This window comes from Pezoporus flaviventris, unplaced genomic scaffold, assembly GCF_033815535.1.
Source record: "Pezoporus flaviventris isolate CSIRO_AGI_PZ_B2104156 unplaced genomic scaffold, CSIRO_AGI_Pfla_v1 ptg000013l, whole genome shotgun sequence".
Lineage (NCBI taxonomy): Eukaryota > Metazoa > Chordata > Aves > Psittaciformes > Psittacidae > Pezoporus > Pezoporus flaviventris.
This window is the reverse complement of record NW_026892561.1, coordinates 25,300,146-25,326,511: the sequence shown is the minus strand read 5'-3', so window position 1 is coordinate 25,326,511 and position 26,366 is coordinate 25,300,146. Positions and strand designations below refer to the sequence as shown.

General features: G+C 44.7%; 1 protein-coding gene across 4 annotated transcripts in view; it reads left to right on the top strand.

The window, feature by feature from the left end:
- Positions 1-26,142, top strand: part of SENP5 (SUMO specific peptidase 5) — a 42,865-nt gene extending 16,723 nt beyond the window's left edge. For 3 of the 4 annotated variants that reach the window (XM_061452390.1, XM_061452391.1, XM_061452389.1), the window contains 4 exons: positions 2,613-2,750; positions 4,440-4,523; positions 5,905-5,955; positions 6,046-7,147. In XM_061452390.1, the coding sequence (XP_061308374.1) occupies positions 2,613-2,750; positions 4,440-4,523; positions 5,905-5,955; positions 6,046-6,156 (384 nt within the window). In that variant the 3' untranslated portion in view covers positions 6,157-7,147. Of the gene's footprint in view, positions 1-2,612; positions 2,751-4,439; positions 4,524-5,904; positions 5,956-6,045; positions 7,148-25,667 lie in introns of those variants that run through there. The other variant, XM_061452392.1, reaches the window with a different exon arrangement.
- The last annotated feature ends 224 nt before the right edge of the window (positions 26,143-26,366 follow it).

Here is a 26,366-nt window from a genome sequence, read left to right as displayed (position 1 = left end):
AACTCATTATCCAAATATAAAGTCTATTCATATAATTTATTAAAATCTCTTTCAAGAGAGACTGAATATTGGTGCTTAATATTCCCAGATACTTTTTTAATGTTCTTTTTCTCCAGCAACCCAAGTTTTGCAAAAAACCCCAAAGTGAAGGTAGATTCTGGAAGCACAACCTGTATTCCTGTCACTGCTGAGGAGGGATGAGATGAGAGCAGGGCAGTTGTTCAGGCATTTACACTTAAATTCCTGAAGAATCTTGAAAGCAAGAATGAGAACTAAGCAGTTTATACTGGAAGGTTTCAGTACACTGCTTTGTCCAGCAATATGCAATTAAGGGGAACTTGTTTCTGCTTTTTAAACAAACCAGAGTATTGTACCACGTTTTATGAATGTTCTCTCCCAGGATATGGGAGGCCAGAGCCCAGTAAGACATGCTCTTCTGCATCTAGCTGCAGTGGTTTCAAGGCTCCTGTTTGTGTCTCACTTTTCTGGCCACTGATCAGATTGGCTCTCTTGCTCTGGTCCACCCTCATGTCAGCTAGCTGACTGCGCTGTCATGGTGAAGCAAATCTAGGTTGCCACCATTCTTTCTGCACATCAGGTCTTAACTGAAGACCCTTACAGCTTCTGGCTTTTTTGACTTTTCTGCTACAGGTTTGCACACCTGCAGCAATCCCACAACTAGGGTCACATGAGGACCCTTGTGTTTAGCACTGCTCTGCTGTTGCTGGACATCACAGAAGGTGTGGTTCATTTATCTTATTCCAGTTTTCCTTTATGGGCTCCACTTGCTGCTGGGTGACATCTCTTTGCTTCCCTCCAAGAATGATGGATCGTTGTGTAGCGAGTATGCTGTAGTCTGGTCAGGAAGCAGGTTCTGCAGATGGGAGCAGGGATTGTCAATGTTTGTACATTTGGATTACTGTTCTGAGCAAGGCTTGGCTGATAGCTGCTATGAATGCTCGGACATGTCTTCAGCTTCCCACTGTTACTCAAAAAATACACTTTTCTCTCCTACAAACGACCTGTCTTTACCAGTGCTGCAGCAATTATGTACTGTTCAAATTGCACAGTGCTTAAAAAACAAAGCAAAACAAAACAAACATGGAAATCTTCCCACAGGATGAGTTTGTTTAGTTCAGTATTCTATTTTAGCTTATTTTCTGGACTGTACCATCAAAAACCCAGTAATTAGATGCTCGTTTCAAGAGGAGCTGGGAAAAGGAAGATCATGAAAGGCCCTGGCTTGGCTGGCTTCCAAAAGCATAAGGACTCATCTGCCACACAGACACTGGGGGTGTTGCATCTGATCTACTTGTTCTGTACTTTAAGACCTTCTCCCTTGTTTGCTTGCCTGTGACCACAGTACATCTGCTACAAAGTTAAGTTCAGGAAAGGATGGATCTGCTCTGCCTTCACTCTCTCCTTTCCTGTGCTCACCAAAGCATCATGCACGCCTCCTCTGCCTTCATCTGACAAGGCACAGAACCTGCGTTATAGCAGAGGAAGACAAACTGCATCAGCTTGCTGGTTTTGTAGCATGTTTGTAATCACCACTGCTTCATAGAATCATAGAATGGTTTGGGTTGGAAGGGCCCTTAAAAATCATCTAGTTCATCACCCCTGCCTTGGACAGGGACACCTCCCACTAGACCAGGTTGCTCAAAGCCCCATCCAAGCTGGCCTTGAACACTGCCAGGGGTGGGGCTGCCACAGCTTCTCTGGGCAGCCTCTTCCAGTGTCTCACCACCCTCATAGTGAAGAAATTATTCCTAATATCTAATCTAAATCTCCCCTCTTTCAGTTTAAAGTAATTTCCTGTTGTCTTATGAGTACATGCCCTTGTAAAAAGTCCCTCTCTGATCAGCCCGTTTGGGTACTAGAAGGCTGCTCTGAGGTCTCCTTGGAGCCTTCTCTTCTTCAGACTGAACAAGCCCAGCTCTTTTAGCCTGTCTTCATAGGAGAGGTGCTCCAGCCCTCAGATTATCTTTGTGATCTCCTCTGGACTCACTCTAATGGGTCCACATCGTTCTTAGGTTGGGGGCCCCAGAGCTGGACACAGTACTTCAGGTGGGGTCTTGCAGAAGCAGAGCAGGGGGGAAGAAACACCTCCCTCGACCTGCTGGCCGCACTTCTTATGCTGCAGCCAAGGATTCAGTTGGCTTTCTGGGCTGCGAGTGCACACTGCTGGCTCACGGTGAAGTTCGTGTCGGCCAACACCACTGAGACTGTCAGCTATCCATGGTGCAGCTCTCACAGAAAACAGTGGTGCTCACGTGGCAAGAGTGTCATTATTCAACCCATACTGAGGCTCAATAATATTACCATCATGACTCGAGAAATCCTACTTGTTAATGTACAAGACGAGCAGGATTTTGTCACAAATACAGTAGTGGCTATGATACTGGGCAGGGCTCCTTAGCCACTTTGTGTGCTGTAACTGTGTTTTTGTGAATGCTGATAAGCTTTGTATGAGATAAACATGAAGAATGTGGTGAAAGAGTGGAGCGGGCAAAAGAAGACTCGAAGGGTGGTGGAGAAGCAACTGAGGTATGATTAGTCTGTGCTGTGTTGTACCTGTGGAACTGTGTCTAATACATTGTTCTTCTTTACAGGTGGACTTGTTTAAAAAGACTCTCTTGTTAATTCCTATTCACCTGGAAGTCCACTGGTCCCTCATTACTGTGAACATCCCCAATCGAATTATTTCATTTTATGATTCCCAAGGCATTCATTTTAAGTTTTGTGTAGAGGTAAGAGTGACAGCTGTGACTGCAAAGTTTGAACTGTTTTCTTGAACAAACCAACCCCTCCTTTCCTTTATCTGTTCAGCCTTAAATTTTAAATGCAGCGAGTCTGTTGTTGTCCTGTCATATATTAAATGAGAATCAGCTTGTCCTGCTAAAGAGTCTGAAGAACAGACCTTGAGGGTCACACCAGAGTGGGGAGCTGAGACCGGATTGCCTGTTGGCTAATAAGCCTGACTCTGAAATCAGCACACACCTTTCGTGGCTCTGTCTTGCCACTTCCACAAAAAGCAGGGACTCTAAGCCAAGTGCCCCAGGGAAGCAGACAAGCCAGAAGGAAAGTAAAGGCAGTTCTTTGAACTGTTAAGAGATGCATGTTTAGGAAATGATAAATTGTGGTAATGATAAATCCTTTTTAGGGGAGGTTGCCTGGGTGAGAGAATAGGACTGAAGATGCTGTGGTGTTGTCCAGTGGGGTTTATGTGTTGCTGTGCTGTTAACACCCTGTTTCCTTTCTCCTCTGTCTGCATTGGTATGGGGTGTGTACCTCCAATTATAAACCAGCAACCTTTCAGAGCTGCAACCTGAACACTGGAGTTAAATTACCAGTTTTTCTGGTAAGCAGTAGCCAGGAAATTTTTGCTGGGACTAGCAAATTGTAATGACCCTCTTACAAAAGCTAATTTTGTCAACTTAATTGCTTGCTTGATGCAGCAGCCCTCTACTTTTAACTGTCTGTAGTTGTTGGCTTACAGAAGAGTAGTAATTATTGTACCCAGGAGAGTTCCCAGCTAGAACTTCTGAATGAAGATACTAGTTTCGAGCTGGCATTTGCTGAGGATGAAGCTAATGTTTATTCTGGGAGCAAGAGACCTCGTGCTCTCCAGCTTCTGAACTTGCAGCATAAACTGGGGGTCCCTCTCAGCAGCCCTGGAGTCTCTTGCAGAGTGGCCTCTCCCATTCTGCTCTTGGCAAAACATTTGCACTTAAATATCTCACAAATATGAGACACCTTTATTCCTGCTCTTTCTAGTGGAAGGGGGGGCCAATACCTAAAACTCCACAGTGATCCACCCACTGAAATGATTGTTAGTGTGGTAGAGTGTGTTTAAATTGCGCTATAAAGTACCAGCCTGTTTACAGAGAAATAGGATTTGCTTAACCCAAGACCATAGGCTCATTTATCTTGCTTCCTTTTCTTTGCTTGTGTCAGACTATTTTTTCTTATATGTCACTAAAACTCTTCCCTAGAGCTTTGTTGATTAGCTGCAGAACTCAGAAGTATTTTGTATTGAGATTCAAGGAGGAAAATGCTATCGTATCACATGTAAGGGTCTTGGTGCCAGCCAAGTAATCCAGGAGAGAACACATGCCAGACTGTGCTGTGTGTCTCTGCATGTGAGAGCACTCTGACTCTCTGCCCCAGTGCCACAGCTAGCCTAGTATTAAGTATATCAGTGTACAGCAGTGCTGGGGCATGTTGAAGCTCCCTTGACAGACCTAAATGAGCCTTGATGGTAAAAGGCATAGTACCCACCAGAGTTCTTTACCTCTAAGTTGGAGCTCATATCCTGATGCTTAATGCTCACATGAAGTTTGTCCTCATTGTCAAAAAAAATACCAGCAAAGATGTCAATGTCTCTTATTCCGTAGCTGGTGAATAATATTTTTGCTTTTTTCCTTTCCTTTTTGAAGAATATTCGAAAGTATTTGCTGACTGAAGCAAAAGAGAAGAATCATCCTGAGTTTCTTCAGGGTTGGCAAACGGCTGTTACAAAGGTAAATGGTAGTATTCAATCTCTGGAGTCTGACTTCCCTTAAGATATTGGGAGGCTGCTTCTAAACCCGAATATTTATGCAAGTAGTAAATTGATTTATGCTGATCATGTGGAGGGTGCTAGAAGTAACAGAGTTGGTTACACATGGGAGTTAGAGCTCTGTTGCTCATTCAGCTCCCACCAGGTCTGTAATACTTTCCGCAAGTGACCTGATGATCTCAGCCTAATCTCTGGACAATTAAATGTCTGTGCAGCAAAATCTGTAGCTGGTGCCCAGGCTGGCACGAGATCAGGCACTGAATGAGCTGAAGACTCAGCTTCCTCACTTCTCCCAAACAACTGTTCTGAATTATGCCACATTGATGGGACTTGGTGAGGGAGGGACCAGGCTAATGTTGCTGCTGCCTATATTTTATATTTGCTATGGATAGAGGGCTTTGGTCTCCAGGGCTGTTTGTGACACGCTGTGTTTGATGGCAAGTAAACAAAGTCTGACAACTGTAGAAGGGAATAACTTACTTGTGTGTAGTGTAAATGAGGGAATATGTGATTTGCCTAGCCATACCATAATGGCTCCAAGGATATCAAACAGGTCATTGCACACTAGACATACTCCCAACAGCTCCTCCTCGCACAGGTTTATTTTTAGATGCTGATATAATCATTAAATGATTCCTCTCTGCACTCATGCACACCCTGTGCATTCAGAGTTTGTCCTGCATTCTATGAGGTAGAAGATCTGAGAGTTGAGGAAAAATAATTACTTTTACTCTTCAAGTGTCAGAGATATAGCAGCACTAACGAGTGGGACTTTTTAGCTCCATATATCAAAATTGAGCATATTTGGAGAAATAATGAAGGTTGAAAGTTATCGCTCGAGACTGCCTTGCTCAGTCCTATTGCCTGGCAATGTATCACTCTTAATGTTCTTCAAGACCCTTTGGTGTGGCTGGAGGAAGAAAGCCACTGCTGGTAGCGTGGGTGCTGAGATTAATCTTCCTCTAGGCCTGTATAACTTTGCTGATATAGTTTGGTCCTGTGTAAAGCAGATAATGCTGTACAAACATTTATTTAAACTAATTAAGGTGCTGTTCTGTGTAGGTCACTAAAAGACAATAAACTTGAAAGAAAGATTTGTAATTTGTGTTCTGTCATGTATTATATATTTTTCTGAATGTTAGGTGTTATTCTTGTGTCACCTTGCAAAAGTTGGGATCAGAATAAGTAATTACAGCTCCAATTTCTTGTGCTGCAGAACATCTAGCTCTGAGAATGAGCTAATTTCGTTATGAAAAATCTACTTTTGGACTTTAAGCAGGAGTCAGAGAATAAAATAATAAGTAAAGATCTAACATGTCTCTTCTTACTTCTTTTCCTTTTAGTGCATTCCACAACAGAAAAATGACAGTGACTGTGGGGTTTTTGTGCTCCAGGTAAGAGTACTGCTTTTTAAACATTAGTGGCCTATATTGTTAATATCGTAAATGCCCTGTTTTTCAATCAAAACTTTTCCTTTTCCTCAGTACTGCAAGTGCCTCGCCTTAGACCAGCCTTTTCAGTTCTCCCAGGAAGATATGCCCCGAGTGAGAAAAAGGATTTACAAGGAGCTGTGTGAATGCCAGCTAATAGACTAATAGAATGCAGCCAACCTAATTTCTCTGGCATTTCTGACAAGTTGCAGCTGGTGTTTGTGTACTTGAATTTCTGAAAACTTCCGTGAATTTTGAAAGATTCTCAGCTGAGTGGTATGGCCACTTGTTACCTCACTTTTTTGACACGTTCTTTAACTGGCAGAAGATAACAGAACTGCCATAAAATATCCCTAATGTCAGTTTGGTTCCCTTAAATTGTTTCCTGTATTTAATATTTATTATCTCAGCATGCATATAGGCAAAGCATGCAACTAAAACTATAAAACTGTAGATTTGGTGCACCTTTGAGATGTAGCTAGAAATGACAAATACAGGTGAATTTGTCTGGAAGCATAAAGATGCATGATATGTTTTCTGATGCAATAATGCTTTGAATGTATCAAAAAAAAAAAATAATCCCATAAAAAGAACAGATAGAATCTGTTTGGTAGTTCCATTGTCCCTGTTGTGGCTGTATAATACTGAATCACTTTTTAGGGTGGCTAAACTCATCTACAGGTTCAATTTGTGGAGACCCCTTTTCTAAATAGTTCAAGTTGCTAATAAGGTTTGCTTTGTTAACATTTATCCAGTGTCATTATCAGCCTGTCCCTGTAGATAAAAAGCAGACTTTGCACAAAAAAGCTTCAGCACCTGTCTGTATAATAAAAAGTACAAAGGTGTTCAGTCAGTCTGATTAATGGTATGTTCCTATATGCTGCAGAAGTCTCCATGGTGTGTGTATTAAGGAGAGTTATAAAGCTGGCCCCGAAGAGTCACAGCTTAGATACTGAGATGAACTCCTTGCTGTAACTGTTTAAATCTCAGATGACTTTCAGTCATTTTTCAGTTCCACAGTATGCAGTGAAATGTACCATTTCAGCATCTGTCCCTTCAGCTCTGTCTTCAAATGAATTTCTGTCAAGCTTGTTGTCTTTAACCTCCTATTCGCTTTTGCCTTTGTTCAAATATAAATTAATTCATTTCTGCTGCATCTGTTGTTTTATTGTCTCAGACACCCCTACTTTTGTTTGCGATCAGTAGCACAGATGAGTCTGGTTGGATATAATAGAACTTGTGGTGGGTGCTGTACAAACACAACAAGATTATGTCATTCTGCTCTGGAGGGGCAGGAGGTGGCAAGTCTGGCAGCGTTGTTGCACTGGGTAGGGATGAGTGAGAGCAGTGGATCTTGAGACTCCTGGGTTTTCACCTTGGTCTGTAAACTATGATGTGCTCATTGCTGAAGAGAGCTGCTTTTGTTTGAAGGGATGGTTGCATGGGACTGCTACACCAGCGAATGTCTTTGCTGTGTTTTTCTGCCAGATAAAGAAGTGAGAGGAAAGCTATTTTCAATGCTAAACATCATTTGCTGCACAGTTTCACATTGTGTCCGTCCATAGCCCTGACTTCTGATGGAGGAAAACCACTTCGACTTCCATGTCTTGCAAATTAATTCAGGTTTACACTAAGCCAGGTGCAAATCCCTTCTAGATTACAGGAAGGAGCAGGGAGAAGTGAGGGAGCACCAAGTGCAGTCAGGCTGGGAGGTGGAAGCAAGCGGTGTTGTGCTGGAGAAGGAGGTCCTGTGGTATCCTTGTGTGTTCCCACTTCCCCTTGTTGGCAGCTGGCAAGGACTGGCTTAATTTAGCAAGATAAGAAAGGCCTAAAGCGCTCAGATAATTTAAACAAGGAACTTACTGAATCAGAAATAACTTGCAGACTTAGATGGACTAAATGTTTGTTTGCCCATTGTATGGTGCAGAACACCCTGCTGCATACGGTTTGTTTGTGTTTCCCTGAAGTGTTACTGATACAAACAGCAGCACCTTCTTGGGGCGAGTGACTGTGAGCAGTGCAGGGTGACTTCCATGGAAACTGAAACTTGGGATGTACTTTCTTACGTGCTAGGGTAGAACATGCAAGCCAGTGCTTTCATTCTTATCTTCTCTCTGCACTGCTATCACCTGAATGGTCCAAATGCTAACACGGCCATGTGATGGGATCAGCTGAACTGATCCAGGCTAAAACTAATGCAGCCAAAAGGCTGCTGTTAACCCAGAGTAACTTCAGTGTGACTTGTCGCTGAATGTGCATACTAGTGTGAATAAAGAGGGAGAATTGGATGGCCAGGAAGAGACACAAAAGTGATGCCAGCTTTGGATGCATGCAATAGAAGCTATATCCTCAAGCAAGACTCCCTGCAGAAAGGGAGTGAAATACAGAAAGGGAACTGCATAAGCAAGTTGCATTTATTTCCAGAACTTAAGCTGTTTGGTGAGGAAGCTTGAAAGGTGTGCTGTGACAGTGTGCCAGTGCAGGAGACTCAGTGCTTCCAAGGAGGACATTTATTTTTTGTGGAAGTTGCCTCACTGATGGATATTTTTAATTGCTTGGGAATGTGCTGGAGCACTGGACCACAGGTAGTCCTTTCCTGAAGCTTGGTGCTTGCTACTGGTTGGTAGGGATCTATCTTCCTCTACATAAGAAGTTGGAAGGAGTCTTTAATCGTGATCCGTATATCAGTGGTATCAGTAAAAGCACAATGAACTTTTGGTTTGTTTTTTTTTGTTTCTGTAAACTTTGTGTTTAATGGGAATGTGGATGCTTTGAAGCAAGTGCATATGTGTACCAGATCGTTGGAGGGGAGGGGAGCTTGCATGTGAATCTGCTGTCTTGTGAATTGGAGAACAGGGTGGGGAAACATGCATGTTGGAAAGTACTTCTTATGTGCTTCCTTGTCATCTAGAGGTTTGCTGACAAGTGCTACAGTTGGTTATGGGGCAGCACAGAGGAGCTACACTTGAGTCTCCAGCTGTGAACACCCCAGTGAAAGACCTCTGGAAAAAAAGGAGGGGAAATTGAAAACAGAGCTAATGCAAGCAAAGTATGTTGGTGCAGGGTTGAAATTAATCACAGGCAGTGAGAATCTCGGATTCTGTAATGGCGTATCCTGTGAAACTGGACTAATTAACTCCTCCTTGAGAATGTCTTTGATGCCTTAAAGGAGATGGACTCCATAATCTGTAGTCATTTTACTGGTTCTTGAAACATTCAGAGCTATGTAGAATGTTTTTATTATGAGAGGCGCATTTATGTGGATGTAGTTATGGCTGTTAGCAATTCCATTTAATGTGATCTTCAGAATTTCATAAATCACTCTGAACTGGTTTGGCTGATGCTTAAATTTCACGACTTGTTCTGAAAAGATTGTCTCACTGTGCTGATTTATACAAATAGTCCAGAACTGGTAAAGCCTCCATCTTGTGCGCAACAAATTTAAGCTACCTGGGCTATAACAAACTTCAAACACAATTGGAAATAAATCATTACTTTCCATTTTGTTTGCTTTAATCTGTAGTTTAAAGTGACTGTGCAGCTGATACAAATAAAAAAATGCAAAATGTGGCCTTGGTTCTTTAAGGTAAGTAGAGAGATGCCTATTGCTGAGCTGTTAGATACTTGCACAGTGGAGGCTGGACCTTTGTACTATCTAATATGCTGTTGCTTCATTCCACGTGGCCCTCTTGAGTGTGAAGTCTGAATGTTTCACTTGCGCTGATTACCGAGCCAGACAGGCTTACAAAGAGGAGTTGGCATGGGTTGCATCTCTAGCGTAAAGCTTAACCTGCCTTTGCTTTCTCAGAGTTTTGATTGGCATTTTCTACTGTAGCATTTATTCAAGTCAGTGTGAAAACTTAAACCTTGGGAAGTGATGCAGACTTAACTCCACCGAGCAACAACTGTGTTTTTTGGGTGTGTTCTTGCATCTAATGAAGTCCATGTTCCTGTGAAGTAGTAAAATAGAGTTTTACCATAAACACTATTTTCTATCAGCAGTTTGGCTTCCTTTTAATTTTAAAAACAATTGATGTGATGGTTGAGGGAACGTTTGTAGCAGCTTATTTTGACATCTATATTATTAGGAGAAGCCTCTCCAGTTGATCAGTTCTATAACTGAACTGTACGCTAATGATGCTCTCTGTTCTGTAGTATCACAGTGATACAACTTACTGTGGTTTGAGTAGTGACAACATACAAGATTTGAGATGTTGCATATTGCATAAATAAAGGTGGAAATCTTTCATTAGACACTTTCTACTAAGGTGGCATTTAAAAAACACAAATCTGTCAACAGAACAGGTAGGACTTAAATTGCTTTTCTAGATCAAACTAAATTACTGTCCTCCTTGTATTGCTTATTGATTTAGCTGTGTAACTATAGAGTTAAGTCTTGTCTGTGTTGAATTTTACAAAGCTGTGCAGCTTGTGAATTTGTGATAATGGGGGGAATGAGGGCTCAGTGAATGTCTCCTTAAGCTATTAATCATGAAATTGGCAACATCATTGTCTTTATTACATTCATAATTTTAAATCCTATCATGGAGGAGGAAGCATGGATGCTTGTTAAATATATTCTTCAGTGGAAAGTACTAAGAAATCAGATCATTAAAGTGCAGAATCATAAGAGACACCAGAGCCTTGCCAGGAACAATAATTACTATTTATATGTAATAGGCACTGAGAGGAAAAGAGATGAGCCTGGTTTGCTTGTGCCTCAACTTAATGGATTTTATGAGTAACCAGCTAGAAGGATTTGGGGATTGAATTTCATTTTCAGAGCATGTAATATTGCGAACTATACAGCTAAAACCTTGCAAACTGAGTGAAATACCTTGAGAAATCAACTGGCTTCTTGTCTCTCAATACAATTAAGCAGAACATGTGCAAAGCAGCTCTAGCTCCTGCCTGAAATTCTGACAAGTTCTTAATTCTTGTGTTTGATTTCAGTATTGTCAGTAACTCATCTCCCCTAATGTGGCACCTTCTTGAGTTTGTAGACCTTACCTAATGTTTAGGTTACCTCAGGTTCTTTACGGGCAACTTTGGGAAGTCGCTGTGAGAAGGGATCAAAAATCCATCAGGGAATCTGCTTGCATTGCTTTCTGATAAATGTGCCATGGGAGGAAGGGCAGGGGAGAAACTGAGCTTTAAATAAAATGAATTTAACTCGATAATGTGGGTCAGGTCATGTTTATGGTACATGGGCTTGATACAGACAAGGAGCCATCTTGTTTATGGGAAACCTTTGGGGTAAGTGGGAGAAAAATGTGGGGAAGAGATGCCTTCTGCAGGGATGGCTGGTCCTCTGTGCACGTGGGGACAGGCTAACTCTTGCTTTAAGCCTGTGCATTCTTGATCAATTTAATGCAGGCAGCAACTGCAGCAAGGGAAGAAACTGCCTCCACAGGGTTCAGCTGAACATCATGTTTGTTTAGGACAGTCAGGGCTTGACAATTTATCTGCAGCATCTCTGACAGCTCCAACCTATTGAAAAGCAGACAAGCGTGCTTCTGCTTCACTGCATACACCCGGCTGCCCGAAGGCTGTTAAAAATTAAGTCGATTCCAGCTCACCTTTCAGTTCCTGGCTTCTTTGGGGTTTCAGGTTTGGGGTGTGGATTTTTTGTTTTTAAAGAAGTCTTAGGTACAGAGAAGTTTCAAGGTACACCTTCAATGAGTATATCACGTTCTCATTCAGGAAACTTGTCTTTGGAGATCTGCTCTCAGTTTTATGTTCTGAAATGCTTCTGTTTCTAAAGCAATTAGTACAAGAAGGCACTCTTTAAATGCTACTATTAATGGCCAGTAAAGAGACTTCAGGGTAGAATTTTTGCAGAGTTTTGGGGTTTGTCTTCTGGTGGATCACACTTCAGATGAATGTTTTTCCCTTTAGAACTTAAACATAGCTACAAGATGCTTAAGAATTTCAGGGTGATGAAACACTGTGCCTTAAATTTATGGCCACTTGGGATTCTTGTAGGCACTTGAGTGTTCCCAGACAGGATGCCCTAGTCATTAGAAGGGACTGGGGTGTATTTTGAGGGCATCGGTGCTATTTACCATACAAGTTCAGTTCCCACAAGTTCACCATTTGATCTTTCTATCAGAACATATTAGAAACTGAGCGTTTAGGTCCTGGTGAAGTAAGTGGCAGGGCTGTAGCTGATGGCATTTCCTGTGTCTCTGGGGGTACCCTGCGTTTAGTGTGTCAGATGCTTCTTCTCGGGGTAGTCTTTGACCACCAGATGTCACGCAAGGACCATCAGAGCAGCGCTTGCTGCAGCGCCTCCAGCTTCCTGCTGGTAGATTGACCAACAACGTCTTCTGGTTGCTTGTTGCCTGCCACGTTGGTGGTTGTCTTCTCACGCGTTTCGCAGCAGAGTCTGCACCACACTTGCAAAAAGAATGTGTGTGTTAAACCAAACCCCTCTTCCTGCCACCTTTCACCTGCCAGCAAATCCACTGAAAATCCCTCTGTATCAAACATGTTTGTGTTTGGTTTGGCACGATTACTCCAGAGTCCCATCAATTTTACAAATTGGCCGAAACATTTTTTGGTAGTGAAATCTTGCATACCAGAAGTCTTTAGTCTGATCAAACTGCTGTCCCACCGTAGATCACAACTGTTATTTTTATAACTCTCTATTACCATGGCAAATGCTTGGGGCGAGGGGGATGAGGGGGGCAAAACCACATCAGTAGCAACTTCTGTCTGATTTGTGGTCATATGCTTATAACTTGACATGGTTTTGCAGATAACTAAACAAAACCAGGAATTTGGGGGGGGGGGGGGGGGGGGGGGAGGAGAGAGGAAGAGAGAATCAAAAAAACTGCTGCATCAAATATCTTGTGTGGAGAGTTCGACTTGCTCACAATTTGGATCTTCTAATGGAAAATGGTTCAGAGCAGGAATGGGAACCAGTTGCCCTCTGTTAGGCAGTTGAGGCTGTGATATGGCTGTCAGCCGCTGCTGAACACTGACGGCTGGGGGGCAGTCAATTTTTGTTGAATTTTTATTTAATTGCTGGTGTCTGCTCAGGCTTTATCCTAAATTTAGTAACATTCAGTGCTGCTTTTTCTCTGCAATACCTTTATAAATTCCCATATAAGCTGATCTCTAATTTTAAAGCCATCTGTCACTTTTAAGCTATATGTTTTCTAGCTTTAAAAGGTTGTGTTGAAGGAAAATTTAAATTCAAGGCCTCCTGAAAATGCATTTTTCTTTAAATTATTCATCGGTTAAAATGTCTTTGAACTTGCACTTGTGTAGCTGGTGAGACAAGGGGGGCAGATGGTGGGATACCTGGTTAGTCCTTACACAGATGCCGTGTTACATGCACTGCTTGGCTTGGATGCTGAGCCCCACGGCAGCAATGGGAGCTTACTGCTTCTGCACCATGCCCTGGGACCAACCTTCAGGAGTGTCCCCTCTCTGTCACGTGCCATCCTGTTCACTAGGTGGCATTGCTTCCTAGCCTAAAGCTTCTAAATACTTAATTAATTATGCTAATCCACGAGGTGGATGGAAAAAGAACTGTGCTGAAATAGCTTTGCCCTTGTATCCTTTTGATTCCATCTACTTTGATGATGGGATTTCTTGGGTTGACAGACCTGCAGCATCCTCATCCCAGTTCTTGAAGTTTGGGTCTAGGGAAGGCTTTGGCTTGGAAAACTTCAAACAGCCCATTAGAAAAATACTGAACATACTGACCTTGCTGTTGGTAGCCAGCGCTATGGTCCCAAATCCATCAAAGTCACTGCCTTCCTCAAGTTACTGATCTGGTTTATCATCTTTACTAAAAAATGTTAAAATATTTGTGTATCTGTGTATTTGCTGCACAGGATAGGTGGAGTGGGGTTGGTGAAGTCTTGTATGTCCTAGAGCAGGAGCTAAGTGTGTTTTCGTGGGGATCCTTTCCAACACCTGACCAACCACGGAAGCAGTAGGACAGCAAGGTGTTCCAGACAGTAGTGGGCTACTGCCCATTACGTAGGTGTTTTTTTTAGCAGTTCATTCGTTTCCCAGGTAGCTCTGTTCCTTTCATTATTCTGCCTTTCCCTCTCTTCCTCCCTCCTTACTCCTCCTCTTAGGATTAGTGATAAATCAGCCAGTTAAAGGCTGAACCCCGGTGGATTTAAGATGTCAGTCCATTGCCAATGGAAATTAATTGGAGCTTTTGGTAGGCTTCAAAACAAGGAGAGAAATTTTGGCTTTACAGGCTCATTTTAGTACCAGGAAGACTCAGTTTGTCATGGTACACATCAAGAGGGAAGATGGCAAGGTGTCTGTCAGGTGTAGCTCTCACCTTGTAGGTGCCAGGCCCTGGGTGTATGAAGTCTCAGGAACCTGCCAGACTGAGAACTGCCAAACCCACTGTAGGCAACAGATGCGAAGTGTGTTGAGAGCAGGGTGCTGCCCTCCAAGAAAGGCAGTAGTGCCTTCCCACCCGTTGCGTAAGTACCTTCCAGCCCTACATTTCAAGAGTGCTTTTTTGCTTGTAATATTGGTGCTCTCTTCTCTTTGCAAACCATGGAGGTGTGACATCTGAGTTAAGACCTCCTGATGCAGCTCAGTTCTGAGCTGGGCAGGACAGTTACGTCTCACCTGATGCTGGAGCCGCATTGAGCTCAAGCAAACCCTCGCTTTGCTCTGATGAAAAGACAAGACAAAGTAGGTTTTGAACATGACTTTCCATGGACAAGCAAGATAAAAATAAATGTAAATTAAAGATCCTGTTTCTCATGTGTATTTTATTAAAAACTACAGAGTTGTTCATTCTTGCTGTGTAGTATAATTGCTAAAACATGATTTGTAACCAAATATAGCTGCTTGCATTAAATATGGCACTACTTCTTCCTAGGGAGGATGATATGGTAAAGGAATGCTCATTTAAACAATTACATAGTTCAATTTTTTTATTCAAAACCCTAGCTTTTTCATTTTAGAAAAAGCGAACGTAACCTTTATGTGTTTTAACTTTAATTTTGTTGAACTCCACTTGGATGAAGAATGTATGCAATTAAAATAAACAATATACTTTAAAACTGGTTAAATACAGAAATGAAGCTTGTCAAACCATGTTTTGCATTTCAAAGTGATTGAGTAAAAGGTAATGGATGTGACAGATTCTGGTCGCAACAGGATGATGATGTCTTTCATCAAGTACCCAGGGCCTCTCTAGCCATGGAGAGGATTTCCAAAAGTCACTTATGAGACACCAAGGGCTTACATTTACTGGGTTAGTACCTACAGCTTTTTGAAATGGCTTGTGTGGCTTTTTTTTTTTTCCTCTGAAATTCTAGATGCCCTCTGTAGCGCTTACCCTTCCCTAGCAGACTCTCATTTGCTGAGTGAGCAGGGATGGGAAGACTCCCCAGTTTCCCAGTTGCTTCCAAGCTGGGCTGGGTGACGATCACCTTGCCCTACACTTGGTAGCTGGACTGGAAACTGGTAGCGTTAAATGACCTTTCTGTACGAGAGAATGTGCAGGTACTTATACTGAAGTATATAAATTCATCATTTGTTCCAGTCTAAAGACAGACACAATGTTTTAGTGTGGGACACAATGCAGTTAAGTAACCAAAGTGTTAGACATATTCTAAAGTTAAGGATGCTGCTTTCTGGTTTTGTAACCATCCCACCTCCCTGAAACAGTGGTGACTAAGGAGCAAAGGCAGTGTATCTCTATTTAGGTAACATTAAACTTAAATTTCTGCATTCAACTTTAGAAACTGGTTATTTTTTAAAATGGCATGTAGATATTTGCCTTGAATCACTGAAGTTAGGCTTTTTCTTTTTAATCTAATTGTTGATGACCCAAGAGAAGGCTGCAAGTTGGTTGCTGTTGTGCTGTACATGGCCTGGTTCCCGAGACCACCTTGTTTTTCTGTTGGCCCCAGCTGAAGATTTAAACATTTGCTGGCTGAAACTCGGTGTTGGCCGAAGAGCCAGTGTGTTGAGGCAGACCTAGCGTGCAGGAAAATGTCTTTTCAAACCTCCTCTCTGGTGTTTCCCAAGACTTGAAGAGCCAGTGGTATATATCCACATCTTTCATTCCTAAGGACCCCTCTTGTGAGAGCCAGATATAAGCTGTTTCAGAGAATTGTCTAAAAATCAATAGTCCTGGAGAAAGTGTAAACAAGTTTCCTCTGATTTGAGATTAATGTCTCCAAAAGCCTGTGAATACCTCTGGGGAGGATCATCAAAACCATCCTCAGTCCCAGCCCAGTGCCAGAGTTTTCAGCTGGGGAAAAACAATGACTACATTTAATTTGAAATGCTTGGAGGAAATGATCACTCTTATTAGAATTAGAATTAAAATCGGATATTTGTTTTTTCAGATTTGATGGAAAGTCTCATGTAGTTTCAACCTTATCTAAACAAAAACATTTTGTTTAGTTGCAATTCCTTTTGTTAGAGTCTGGTTAGGTGTCTCCAAAGCCACACTTCTGAAAGCTCATTCAACAGAATGCTTAAAGATTTTATTTCTGTCCCAAAGGTGAAAGAAAACAACTTCAATATGTCAGAAACGTTGTTACCTGACGAGCCCTACTTTTCATAAGGTCAAGAAGAAACGATGGATACAGTAACAAGTGTTTGTGCTGTTACCTTTTAAAATATATATGTGATACTCAAGTTCATAAACGTAGCGCATGCCTTTCAGAAGCAAGAAAAATAGCAGTGGAAAGCAGGAGTCCTTGATCTTTTCCTCCTCGTTTCTTCTGAACGAGTTGGCATCCTGCAAGAAGGCTGACCCAGTGCAGCTCTGCATGAGAGGGCTGGGCTGTGGTGGTTCAGGCATTGCACAGCCAGATTGTATGCGGTGTTCAATAGCTGGTGCAGCTAAACTGCAGGAAGGGGCTGGCGTGAGGCTGAGCTGTGCCCTCTGTCTACGAGAGATGCTCCAGGGCCAGGCCCCTTCCCTGCAGCCCTCTAAGTGAGGGCCCAAGGTGGGTGAGGAGGCCTCATGCTCCCCAATTCATTTTTCTCAGAACTGTGATACCAAGAGATGGAGAAGCACATGTTTGTGGAAGGGGAATAAAGGGCATGCTCAAGGTCATGATCCATCCCATGGGGATGTCCAAATATTACAGGTCCAGCTCAGCAGAATGTTTGTATTTGGCTGTAAATTAAGCTGATTCCTGGCTTGGATCAGGTAACCTCTTCCAAGGAATTTGTTCTATAAAGTATCTTTCTAAAAGTGCTGTGTGAAACAGTGCTTTTGCTGATTTTTGGGGTGATATATCCAAACTCCTGCCCTAGCTCACAAGGACCGAGTTAGTTGTCAGAGATGGTGTCTCTGGGAGAAAGGGTTCTTGGGAAAGTGAGGACAGTGAGCCTGCAATGTTAGTAGTTACCTCCCCTCCTGAGCAGGGGAGGTGATGATCCTGTCCCAGCCTCAGGAGTGAGTGAAATTAGAGAAAGCTTTTCTTCTCTGAACTGGTAACTTAACAGCACCTGGTGGTACCATCTGCTGACAAGACTGGAGCTGCTGTGAGTCTGGACAGAGGTGTGAACATCCAGCACTGGTCCAACTCCTCCCTTGGTGCATGTTCTTTGAGGACCAAGCTGCTCCTGCCCCTTTTTGCCTTCTCTCTCATGCTCATGCTTTTTCTGTGCTCCTGTTTTCTGCCTTCTTTGCAGCAGTGATAAACATATGCAGGTTTGAAAGAAAACCAGAGAGAAGAGGAAACACTGGCATTTGGTAGGGACCACCTGGGTCCCAGCCAGTCTCCTTTCAAAAGAAGGTTGCATGCAGGAATGTATGTGTCTGCAGAGCTTTGTGCAGTCAAAAAGCTCTTTGTGCTTTTGGTCTTTATTGATGGGGCATCCTCTGAAGTGCTTGTTCAAAGTTTAGCTTCTGTGTCTCTTGCCCTTCTCTGCCCCACCTTCATCACAGTCCTGTAGAGCATCCTCACCCTCCTGTGCCTCTGTGTCCAGCCCATCAGGAGCTAGTACAGATACAGCTCCTAGCCCCGGTCATTGTCACAGTCATTTGAATTACCCTGGTCTGATCCTTTCCCTCGTCTCTCCAGTGTGGTTTTTGCACAATAGTGCCAGGACTGCTGTGATGAGCCTGTTCTCGGTCATGTTTCTGCTTGCACCTCTGCAATCAGCATGGCGCTGACCATCCCCAAGGCCTTGCGACAGTGAACAGGAATTTCTCTGCTGACTCTAGGGGCATTAGAGGGGGTCCGTAATGCTTTGCAGACCAATTTTTTGTCTGTTGTTGTTCTAAACTCCCTGTTAGCCATTCCTGCTTCCCAGGTTTCTGCGTGTTTCAAATTATTTTCCCCAGAGGCATCGACAGCATTTTTCCAAATTGAATCTCATTTATTTTCTACCCAGGTTTCCAATCTCTCTGGGGCCCTTTGTATTATTTCTCAGTCCTCACTGCCGTGTACAATATATCCTAATTTAGTATCGTCTGTGAATTATATTACTATGCCCTTTAGTTCCTCTTGTATTTAATGAAGATATTTCCAAGAAAAAAAAGTAATCTAAACTACATTTTATTAAAATAGGAAGGTAGAGTCTTAAAAACCCCTTTGTGGGTTTCCAATATGAATTCTAAATCTTTTTCAAAGAAATCCTCAGCATTTTAAAAAGAAATTAAAACCGTCAAAATATCAAAGTTGGTCGGTGTAAAAACTAATCCTTTTTTCAATTAGCTGAGACCTCTGTTGCCCATGCAGCGAGCTTTGTGTTGTGCAGCCTCTCTGACGGAGACACCATCTATGTATTTGTGACAGATTTTTTCTAAGCCAGTACCAAACATATGTTTCAATTTCTCAATAAATTTGTTCGCTTTCCCTTCCTGACCTTTTCAGGTTTACTCTCTGTGGCTGTTCTAGCAAACATGTAAACTGTCAGGAATGATGCTGAAGCAGCATATTTTAATGCAAACTGTGCAGGCTTATTCATAGGAAGTGATTTTCAAATTCATAATCATGAATATTTGCACGGTAAGGTTGATTCTGTTGTGAGCTTTTTATTTATAAGCTGAGAAGCACTGCCTGTTGGTGCCAGGCTAGGAGAGCATCATGCCTGCGTGACGGGGAACGAGCCATGCTATGGAAGTTCTGTGTCCTTTCAAAACAGCTGAGATTTCTGACTACAAATAGGAAATAGCACTCGCAACCGGCAGTTTGCTGGAGATACGTATCCTGAAATATTCGATGCATAATTTCTAGCAATGAGCAATTTCATGGAGACTATGATCTGCTTGCGAAAAGAAATAAGGTGTAAATTGGATGAATAAATTGCTCTTTGCAAATGGCTTGCTAGCTCTGGAGGACTTTTCGAGAAGCATTGCAGCTTGCTGGTGTTGTCAGCCCTCTGTGTTGGCTGTTCGACCCCATCTACAAACTAATGCTGGGGAGAAGCATCTTAAATGCCCCGTACTTTGGCATATACTGACTGTACCAATCCACCAACAGTCTGTCTCTGGCAGTGTGCTTGCTGGAGAGGCTTGGACCCCTTGGGTGGAGGTAGCCACACTGAGCAGGGCTTGGCAGCAACGATCAGGGGTCACTCTCTGCTGAGAAAATTCATGATCTGTTTTATCCTCAGAAACACATGGGTGTCGGGATACATGTGTATCCGGTTGGGTAGTGCTGTGCGGCTTCCCTTCCCCTGGGGAGCAAGGAGGGCTGGTGTTGGAGCTTGCAAGCTGTCCCCCAGTGTCTTGGCTAACAAGCTTCACTGCCTAAGTTTCTCTGTGCCCTTTAGGTTGGTATTGCTTTGTTTAGGTGTTAAACAACGAACCTTGTTCTCTGAAGATGCAGGGGCTTTCCCAGGGACAAGGAATCCCCAGCTCCTGGGTCTGTGCCACGGTGTCCCTGCCACGTATGAGTGGGATGCTCCGGGTGGGGCCACAGCTCACTGCTGGTGTGCAGCAGCTGTAGGAAATTAGAGGAGCCTTGGGGCTATTCTGGGAAACACCAAGGGAGATTCCCAAGGTTTCTGGAGCAGAAAACTGGCTCAGAGCTGCCTGCCTGCACACCAGGCAGGGCTCATGTGGAGCTGGGCACGGAGCCCCACAAAGGGAAGGATCCCACAGACAAAACAATGCGATCCTGCAAAAGCGATGCAGAGTTGGGGACCACCGAGGCAAGTGATGGTGGGTCTGGCCCTGGTGCTCGTGGACTGCAAGGTAGGCTCTAGATGGGATGGCTGGGATGTCCCTTGTGAGCACACTGCTGAGTATGTGGGGCCTGACAGCTGGTTTGGGACAGGTGATGTAGGATGTCACACAGGGTAGACTGTCCCCTGTATAGATAAAACTGTTGCATTGCCTTGGGGGGTTTCAAAGGCGGTAAAGATAAAACCTTGTCCTGTTCACCATTACTTTGTGGAAACTTTAGCCCTTGGGACTTTTCTGTCTCTGTTTCTGACTCTTACCTGCAGGGGGATGCCTGGCTTTAAGAAGTACTGCTCACCTTCTGAACAGGGACATGGCACCCTTTAATTTCACCTGAGCAGATGGGGACTAATTGCCTGGGGGGACTAATTGCTTGTCCCCCATGGAGCAAAAACCTTCCTGAAAGTGGGTCAGAAAGCCACGTCATGTTAGTGTTTGCACTGGGACTCCTACATAAGCACAAATGGGTGTGAAAAACATTGCATCCAGCTGCCTCCTTGGTAGCTTCAGGTCTGATGAAGCTGTCTTTCATTTTCATCTTGTGATGGCAAGGTCCACCTTTTGTCACCAAACCGGCTTTTCCTAGAAGTCCTGGTCATGATGGGAGGCTCCAGCTTGGTGGGAGGCATTGTGTTACTTAAGCAAGTGTTTAGAGAGTGCACATCCTCGGGGACAGCGGTGACTTTATCCCAGGGGGCAGACCCGGGAGCTGTCCTCCCCCACCTGCAGCATGAGCTAAATACTGAGTTCTCTAACCGAGCATCCTTCCTCCCCTTTATCGATAATTTTAATCGTTTTAATAACGTCCCCTTGCACAGATAGGATTACGATTAGAAAATGTCCGAGCCTTGTTATCATCTAATTAGAGTCACATTTCAGCGGAATGGAAAGGAAAATCTTCAAGCGCTGCCTTGCGCAGTGAAATGGGAAGAAAGTGATGATTTAAACCAGCTGTGGTCCCGCTTGAGACATGGGGCATGGCGCAGGACAAGGCGATGGTCCCTGGTCAGAGCCCTCTGAAGCAATCAGTGCAAACTGCTCCCAGATCACTTTTGCAAAGCGAAAAACTCCAGCGTGGTCCAGTAAAAACAATCAGGCTGTCAAGTTTGCCAGCTAACAGCTGAGGAGGTCAGAGCAGCAACACAACACAAACCAAAATAAACACCACCTCGCTCTGCCAAAAAGCCTTTATCACTCTTCAGGGAGAAAGGGAGGCACTTTCAGATGACTTTAACTTTTCCTTTTTTTTTCCCCTTATTTGTTTTTGTATGCTTAAATGTGAGCAGAGAGCTAGGATCTCTTTCCGCCCTTCCCCTAATGCCATTATGGCAGGCAATGTACACGTGGGGTATTGTTCGCTCAGGAGAACCTCTTTGTTTGCCTTTTTTGAGGAGGAGGATGAGGTTGGAAAGGCAGTGGGAGAGCGGCTGTGCACAGCCCTTAACCCCTTGGAAGCTGCCTAGGGATTTGCTTTGGCTTAGCTTGTCCTCCAGCTTTCGCAGCACAGAGAGCATCCCATCTGGGGAGGAGGACACATGGCTATAGTCAGGAACAGGGCTGCCACCCTGCTGCGATGCTGGAGTATCCATGTTTGCCTGGGATCCATGGTGGCATGGTGCCTGGTGGAGGGGAGTCTTGGCTCCTCCAGGTTTAATGACTGCAAGCGCTGCGGTAACGCACAAGTGAAACTGAAAAATGTTATTCTGTGTACAAAGAAGGTTTCACAAGCACCACGGTCACTTCACACCCCAGCCAGCTGCAGGGAGGATGATGCACATGCTGGCCCCCAGTCCCTCCATGCAGAGCCCCCTTTGGCAGCCACTGTGCTGGGATGCTGCCCGCCCGCCTGCCCGAGGAGGTAATGTCTGGCAGCAAAGTAGGGCAGCCAGTGGGAAGCCATAAAACCTGAACCCGCTGCAGCTGTGAGCCTGAGCCCCAGCATGGGCACCAGGAGCTGGGGGCTGTGGTCCTGCTGTCACCCCTGTGGGATGGACAGAGTTGCCTGCACTTGCCCAGATCATAGCACAGGGGGAGAATGATGGAGCATTTCCCTCAGAAGTGCCGTATCATGCCTCACCCCCTCTGTAGGGATGCACCCTTCGAGGCAGGAGCTTAGAAGCAGCAGTGTTTCGGGGCTTTGCTGTGGGATAGCATCTCCTTAGTTTCCCCATGGGTTTACCAACCTGAAAGTCTCTTAGGGTCTGGGCTTAACAACCCACCTAAGGGCCACAAAATGTCTCCCCTTATGATTCTTGCCTTCAGGGGCTCATGGAATAAGCAGGAGGATGGCAGCCACCTGCTTTTGCAGTGCTTGCCTGAGGCTTGCCAGCATTACACCCGCATTTCGTGACGGGAACACCTGCCGTGCAGAGCAGGGACAGACTCCAGCACTGACCAGCTCCACGTAATAAATAACAACAGTAAAACCAGTTAACACTTAAATAGCACTTTACATCCTTGGGATGCTGTGAAACCCCAACTACTTAATCACAGCCGCTCTCTTGATGTTTACAGTGAACTGAAATTTTTGGTCTCGGAGGAAAATGTATTTTCTGGTGCCAAGAGCTGGAGACAGGGCTGTGTCTGCAGCTCTGCTGGGGAGCAGGATGAGTCCACATTGGCATCAATTAAGGCTCAGATGTCCACCGGTACATCAGAGGGATTCTGAGCCAGCACCAGGCCCTGCCTTCCCCACACCACTGCTTCGTGGCTGCCTTCAAAACCCCTGACATGTGGGGGACTTGCACTGTTAGGCGGGTGGATAGTTTAGCTGCGGCCAGGAGCCTGCCTCTGACAGTGATGGCGATCGAGAGTGGCACCGGGCAGCCCCCGCAGTGCTGGGAGCCAGCAGTGGCATTTCTGCCAGGCAGAGCTCCCCCCCTTCCCAATTAGGGGCGCTGCTAATTTTAAACGAGCTGCCTCCGCCAAGCGGGATCTCTTTAAAATATCATCCTGCCAAAGTGTCTTTGGTGGGAGCTGAGGGTCGAGCACAAAGTGCAGGCTCAGGTCCCTGACATTTCGGGGCAGGGAGAGCTGAACCTCTCTGCAAGCTGCGATGGGCAGATTTGGAAGAGGTGGATTTTCTTTGGATCGGTGTTATCCATAGCTGGGGGAGGGAGAGGGAGGTTTCTGTAATCAAAATGAAAACCAACTCTGATTTCATTTTAAAGCATGTTAAAAGGTTTCATTTGACCTGATGCAAAGCATCGCATCTCATTTTGTGTTTTAATTAATTTTCTGATCCTTTAATTAGGCTAATTTCAAGGAAAAAAATGTTTCTCTCAAAACTGGAAGTCAAAACATTTTGAAGAGCATTTCTGCCTCTGAAATGCTGCTTAAAAGCATTAGACTCTAGAAACCCAGGTTAATTCCTGTCTTTACAGGGTTACCGAATGCCTTGGGAGTTAAACCTGAGAGTGCTTTTAAAAGGGCCCTTGTTTATCAGAAAGGGAGTGTTGCTGCCTGTTATCCTGGGACGAAAAAGGGAGAGGGTCTCGTCTCAAACATGTCCTCCTTAAAGAAAATCAGGGCACTGGTAGGTGTAGGGTTTGCCTGTCACTGTACAAGGACCATGACTCTATTTGGATGCAGAAACTCCAGCAATGGCACAATCTCAGTGCCAAGTCACTACTCAGTACGAGGGCACAGCACAGAATCTGGGATAGAACCTCTTAGGACGTTTCCTGCTGAAGAGGCTTTTGTTCCCTGTATTTCTTAGGGGCTGCAGTGGGCCATGAGTTTGCAGATGAGTCTACGCAGGGAGCCTTCAGCTCCGTAGCTGGAGGGCTGAGCCTCTGGCAACTCCAGCTTCAAGCCCCATTAGTATTGCAGGTATCCAAGGTCATCTGACAGTTCCTCATATCTTAGTTTTGCTTTAATTTATTGCCTTTGTCAGTCAATTAACAAAATGGAATAACAGACTTTAAAATACATGCACGTTTGCATAGTATTATGGCCAGTAAATCCCATTGTGAGGTCCCATGGGTTTCTCGGAGCCATCTGGGCACACCTGAGCTTGGTGTATTCCTACATGTAGAGGAAAAAAAAAAAAAATTCTTTAGAGAGAAGTGTTAAAAATCTCACTGGACTGCTGCAGCTGCAGCACAGGCTCGGGGAACAGATGCTCAGCTGCTGATCTCATGCTGTCCCTCGGCACACAAGAATCACCGATACCTGTGCAAAGGCGACCTTCAGACCACACTGAGCCTTAAATGAGGAAACTGCTCATTTGCTGACCACTGGAAGAGCTTGTGCACAGCAGGACTTCACCAGAAGATTTGCCTGCCCTGTAGAGATAAGTCTGTGTTTGTCATCCTGGAATGCTGCTCCCTGCTCAGTGCTCTGCCAAGGCAGCTCCAGCCCCCTCGAGGCACTCCTGAAGCTTGTGGTGGGTCTCTTCTTCTCAGGCTTCAGGGACCAGCGACATCCACCTGCCTGATGCCCAAACAGAGAGAATGGGCTAACTTTATGACACGGGCAGCGTGGCAGGGCCATGTGAACGAGCACTGTCCCTCTGCACGCACAAAGCAGTGTTTTACTGAACATGCGCCCCTGGATTGACTCAACTGGTGGGAGTGTGTTTCCCTGCCCCACTGACCTGCTCCGAGCCAGGCCCCTGTGGCTTTCCTCCACGTTCATGTTCCTGAGAGTATTTCCTGTGCTCAGACGATTAGAAGTCAGCACTCACAGAACAAAACACTTTCCTTGAGGTGGCATTTGCATTTGAAAGCCAGGACGGTTGTTCCAGGGCCTTTGCTGTTTCACAAACTTCTGTAGTCTCCTGGCTCTGTGCTCTGATCCCAGCAACCTGCATCTGGCTTGAAGCCATCCTTAATTGTCCTGTCTTGGGGTGGTTCGGGGAGCTTTCTAGCTCTGGCACAAATTACAGTGCTCAGAGGATGGCTGTAATTTCTGTCCTGCTGCCCCCAGTTCCTGGGAACTCTCCTGGCAATCAGCAAATGATATGACTCATGCTCAAAGAAGCCAGATCCACTCCAGCCTAGCATGATATTTTGATTAGTAAGAGGCTGGCATGAGAACTGAGAGGTTCCTGCATGCATGCCAGGCTGCCCATGTTATTCCCCCACTGCACCAGGCTCTTCCTCACTGCTGTTAGCTTTCGGGGGTGTAGGTAATCATACTGTGCTGGGGTGCACACTTGCAACTCTTTCTGCAGGACTGGGCTTGGTCCCCATGGGCAGGTTTGGTCATGCAAGCAGAGCTTCAGTGGCACAGCATTATAACCCAGCCTGGCCCCTCGCTTCACTGCACATGAATTTTACAGCTGGAAGTGGGGCTTTGTTTACCTAGAAACTTGGGCAGCTTTGCAGGAGTGTGACTTAGGTCCCCAGATATGTGGGTGAGATGGGAAATTGCATATGCTCACACCTATATATGCTTGTGCGTGCTGGGATGTGCTTAGAAATGCATGCTTTTATCAGCTGCGCCTACTTCTGGAGATGCCTGGTTAATTTATCAACTGAGAAGCTCCATCTCGCTAAAAGTCTCATTTCCATATTCTTTCCAGATGGTCAAGATGCCACAGAGACAGTTTCTAAGTAAATAACTTGCTTCTTCACACAACCTACCATCAGCATCCCAACCAGATGCCCCAGATGGCTGGAGCGTCCAAGATGGTACCTGGGTCGTGAAGGAAAGCGCCAAGTTGCATGAATAATAGAAATGGTGCGGCTGCAGCATGGTAGAGCAAATACTTTCCTTTTGCAGCTCTGGATCCAGGCTGAAGAACTGCTGGATACCACAGTGCAGCTTCCCCATGTGCGGGTCCATCAGAGCGGGCTGGTGCTCGGTGGCACTAAGGCTGGGGCAGAGGGGTCTGTGCTGGGGGCTGCTGCCTCTGCAGTGATGCAAAGCCCCTGCTCCTCTATAGCACCGTTTTCGTTTCACTGCCGCCTGATTGCAAGTTAAAACCAAAAGGTTAAAAACGTTTAATTATGCTGCTGCTTTCCCAGCAGATTAAACAAGAGGATAAATAGACTACAGCATGTTATTTTGGATTTGATTTTGTTTTTTAAACAAGGGGAGGGAGGAGGGAGGCTGCGGCTCCTTGGCAGCTGTCACACGCTTTGCTTTTGATGGTGTCAGTTGTGTCTGTTAAGAGGTGTTTCTCTTGCCACTGTCAGCATTTTCCAAGGGAGGCTGAATTCGTTGATACAGTCTGTTTGCTGTCCACATATTCACAGTTCATGTGTTACATTTTACATAA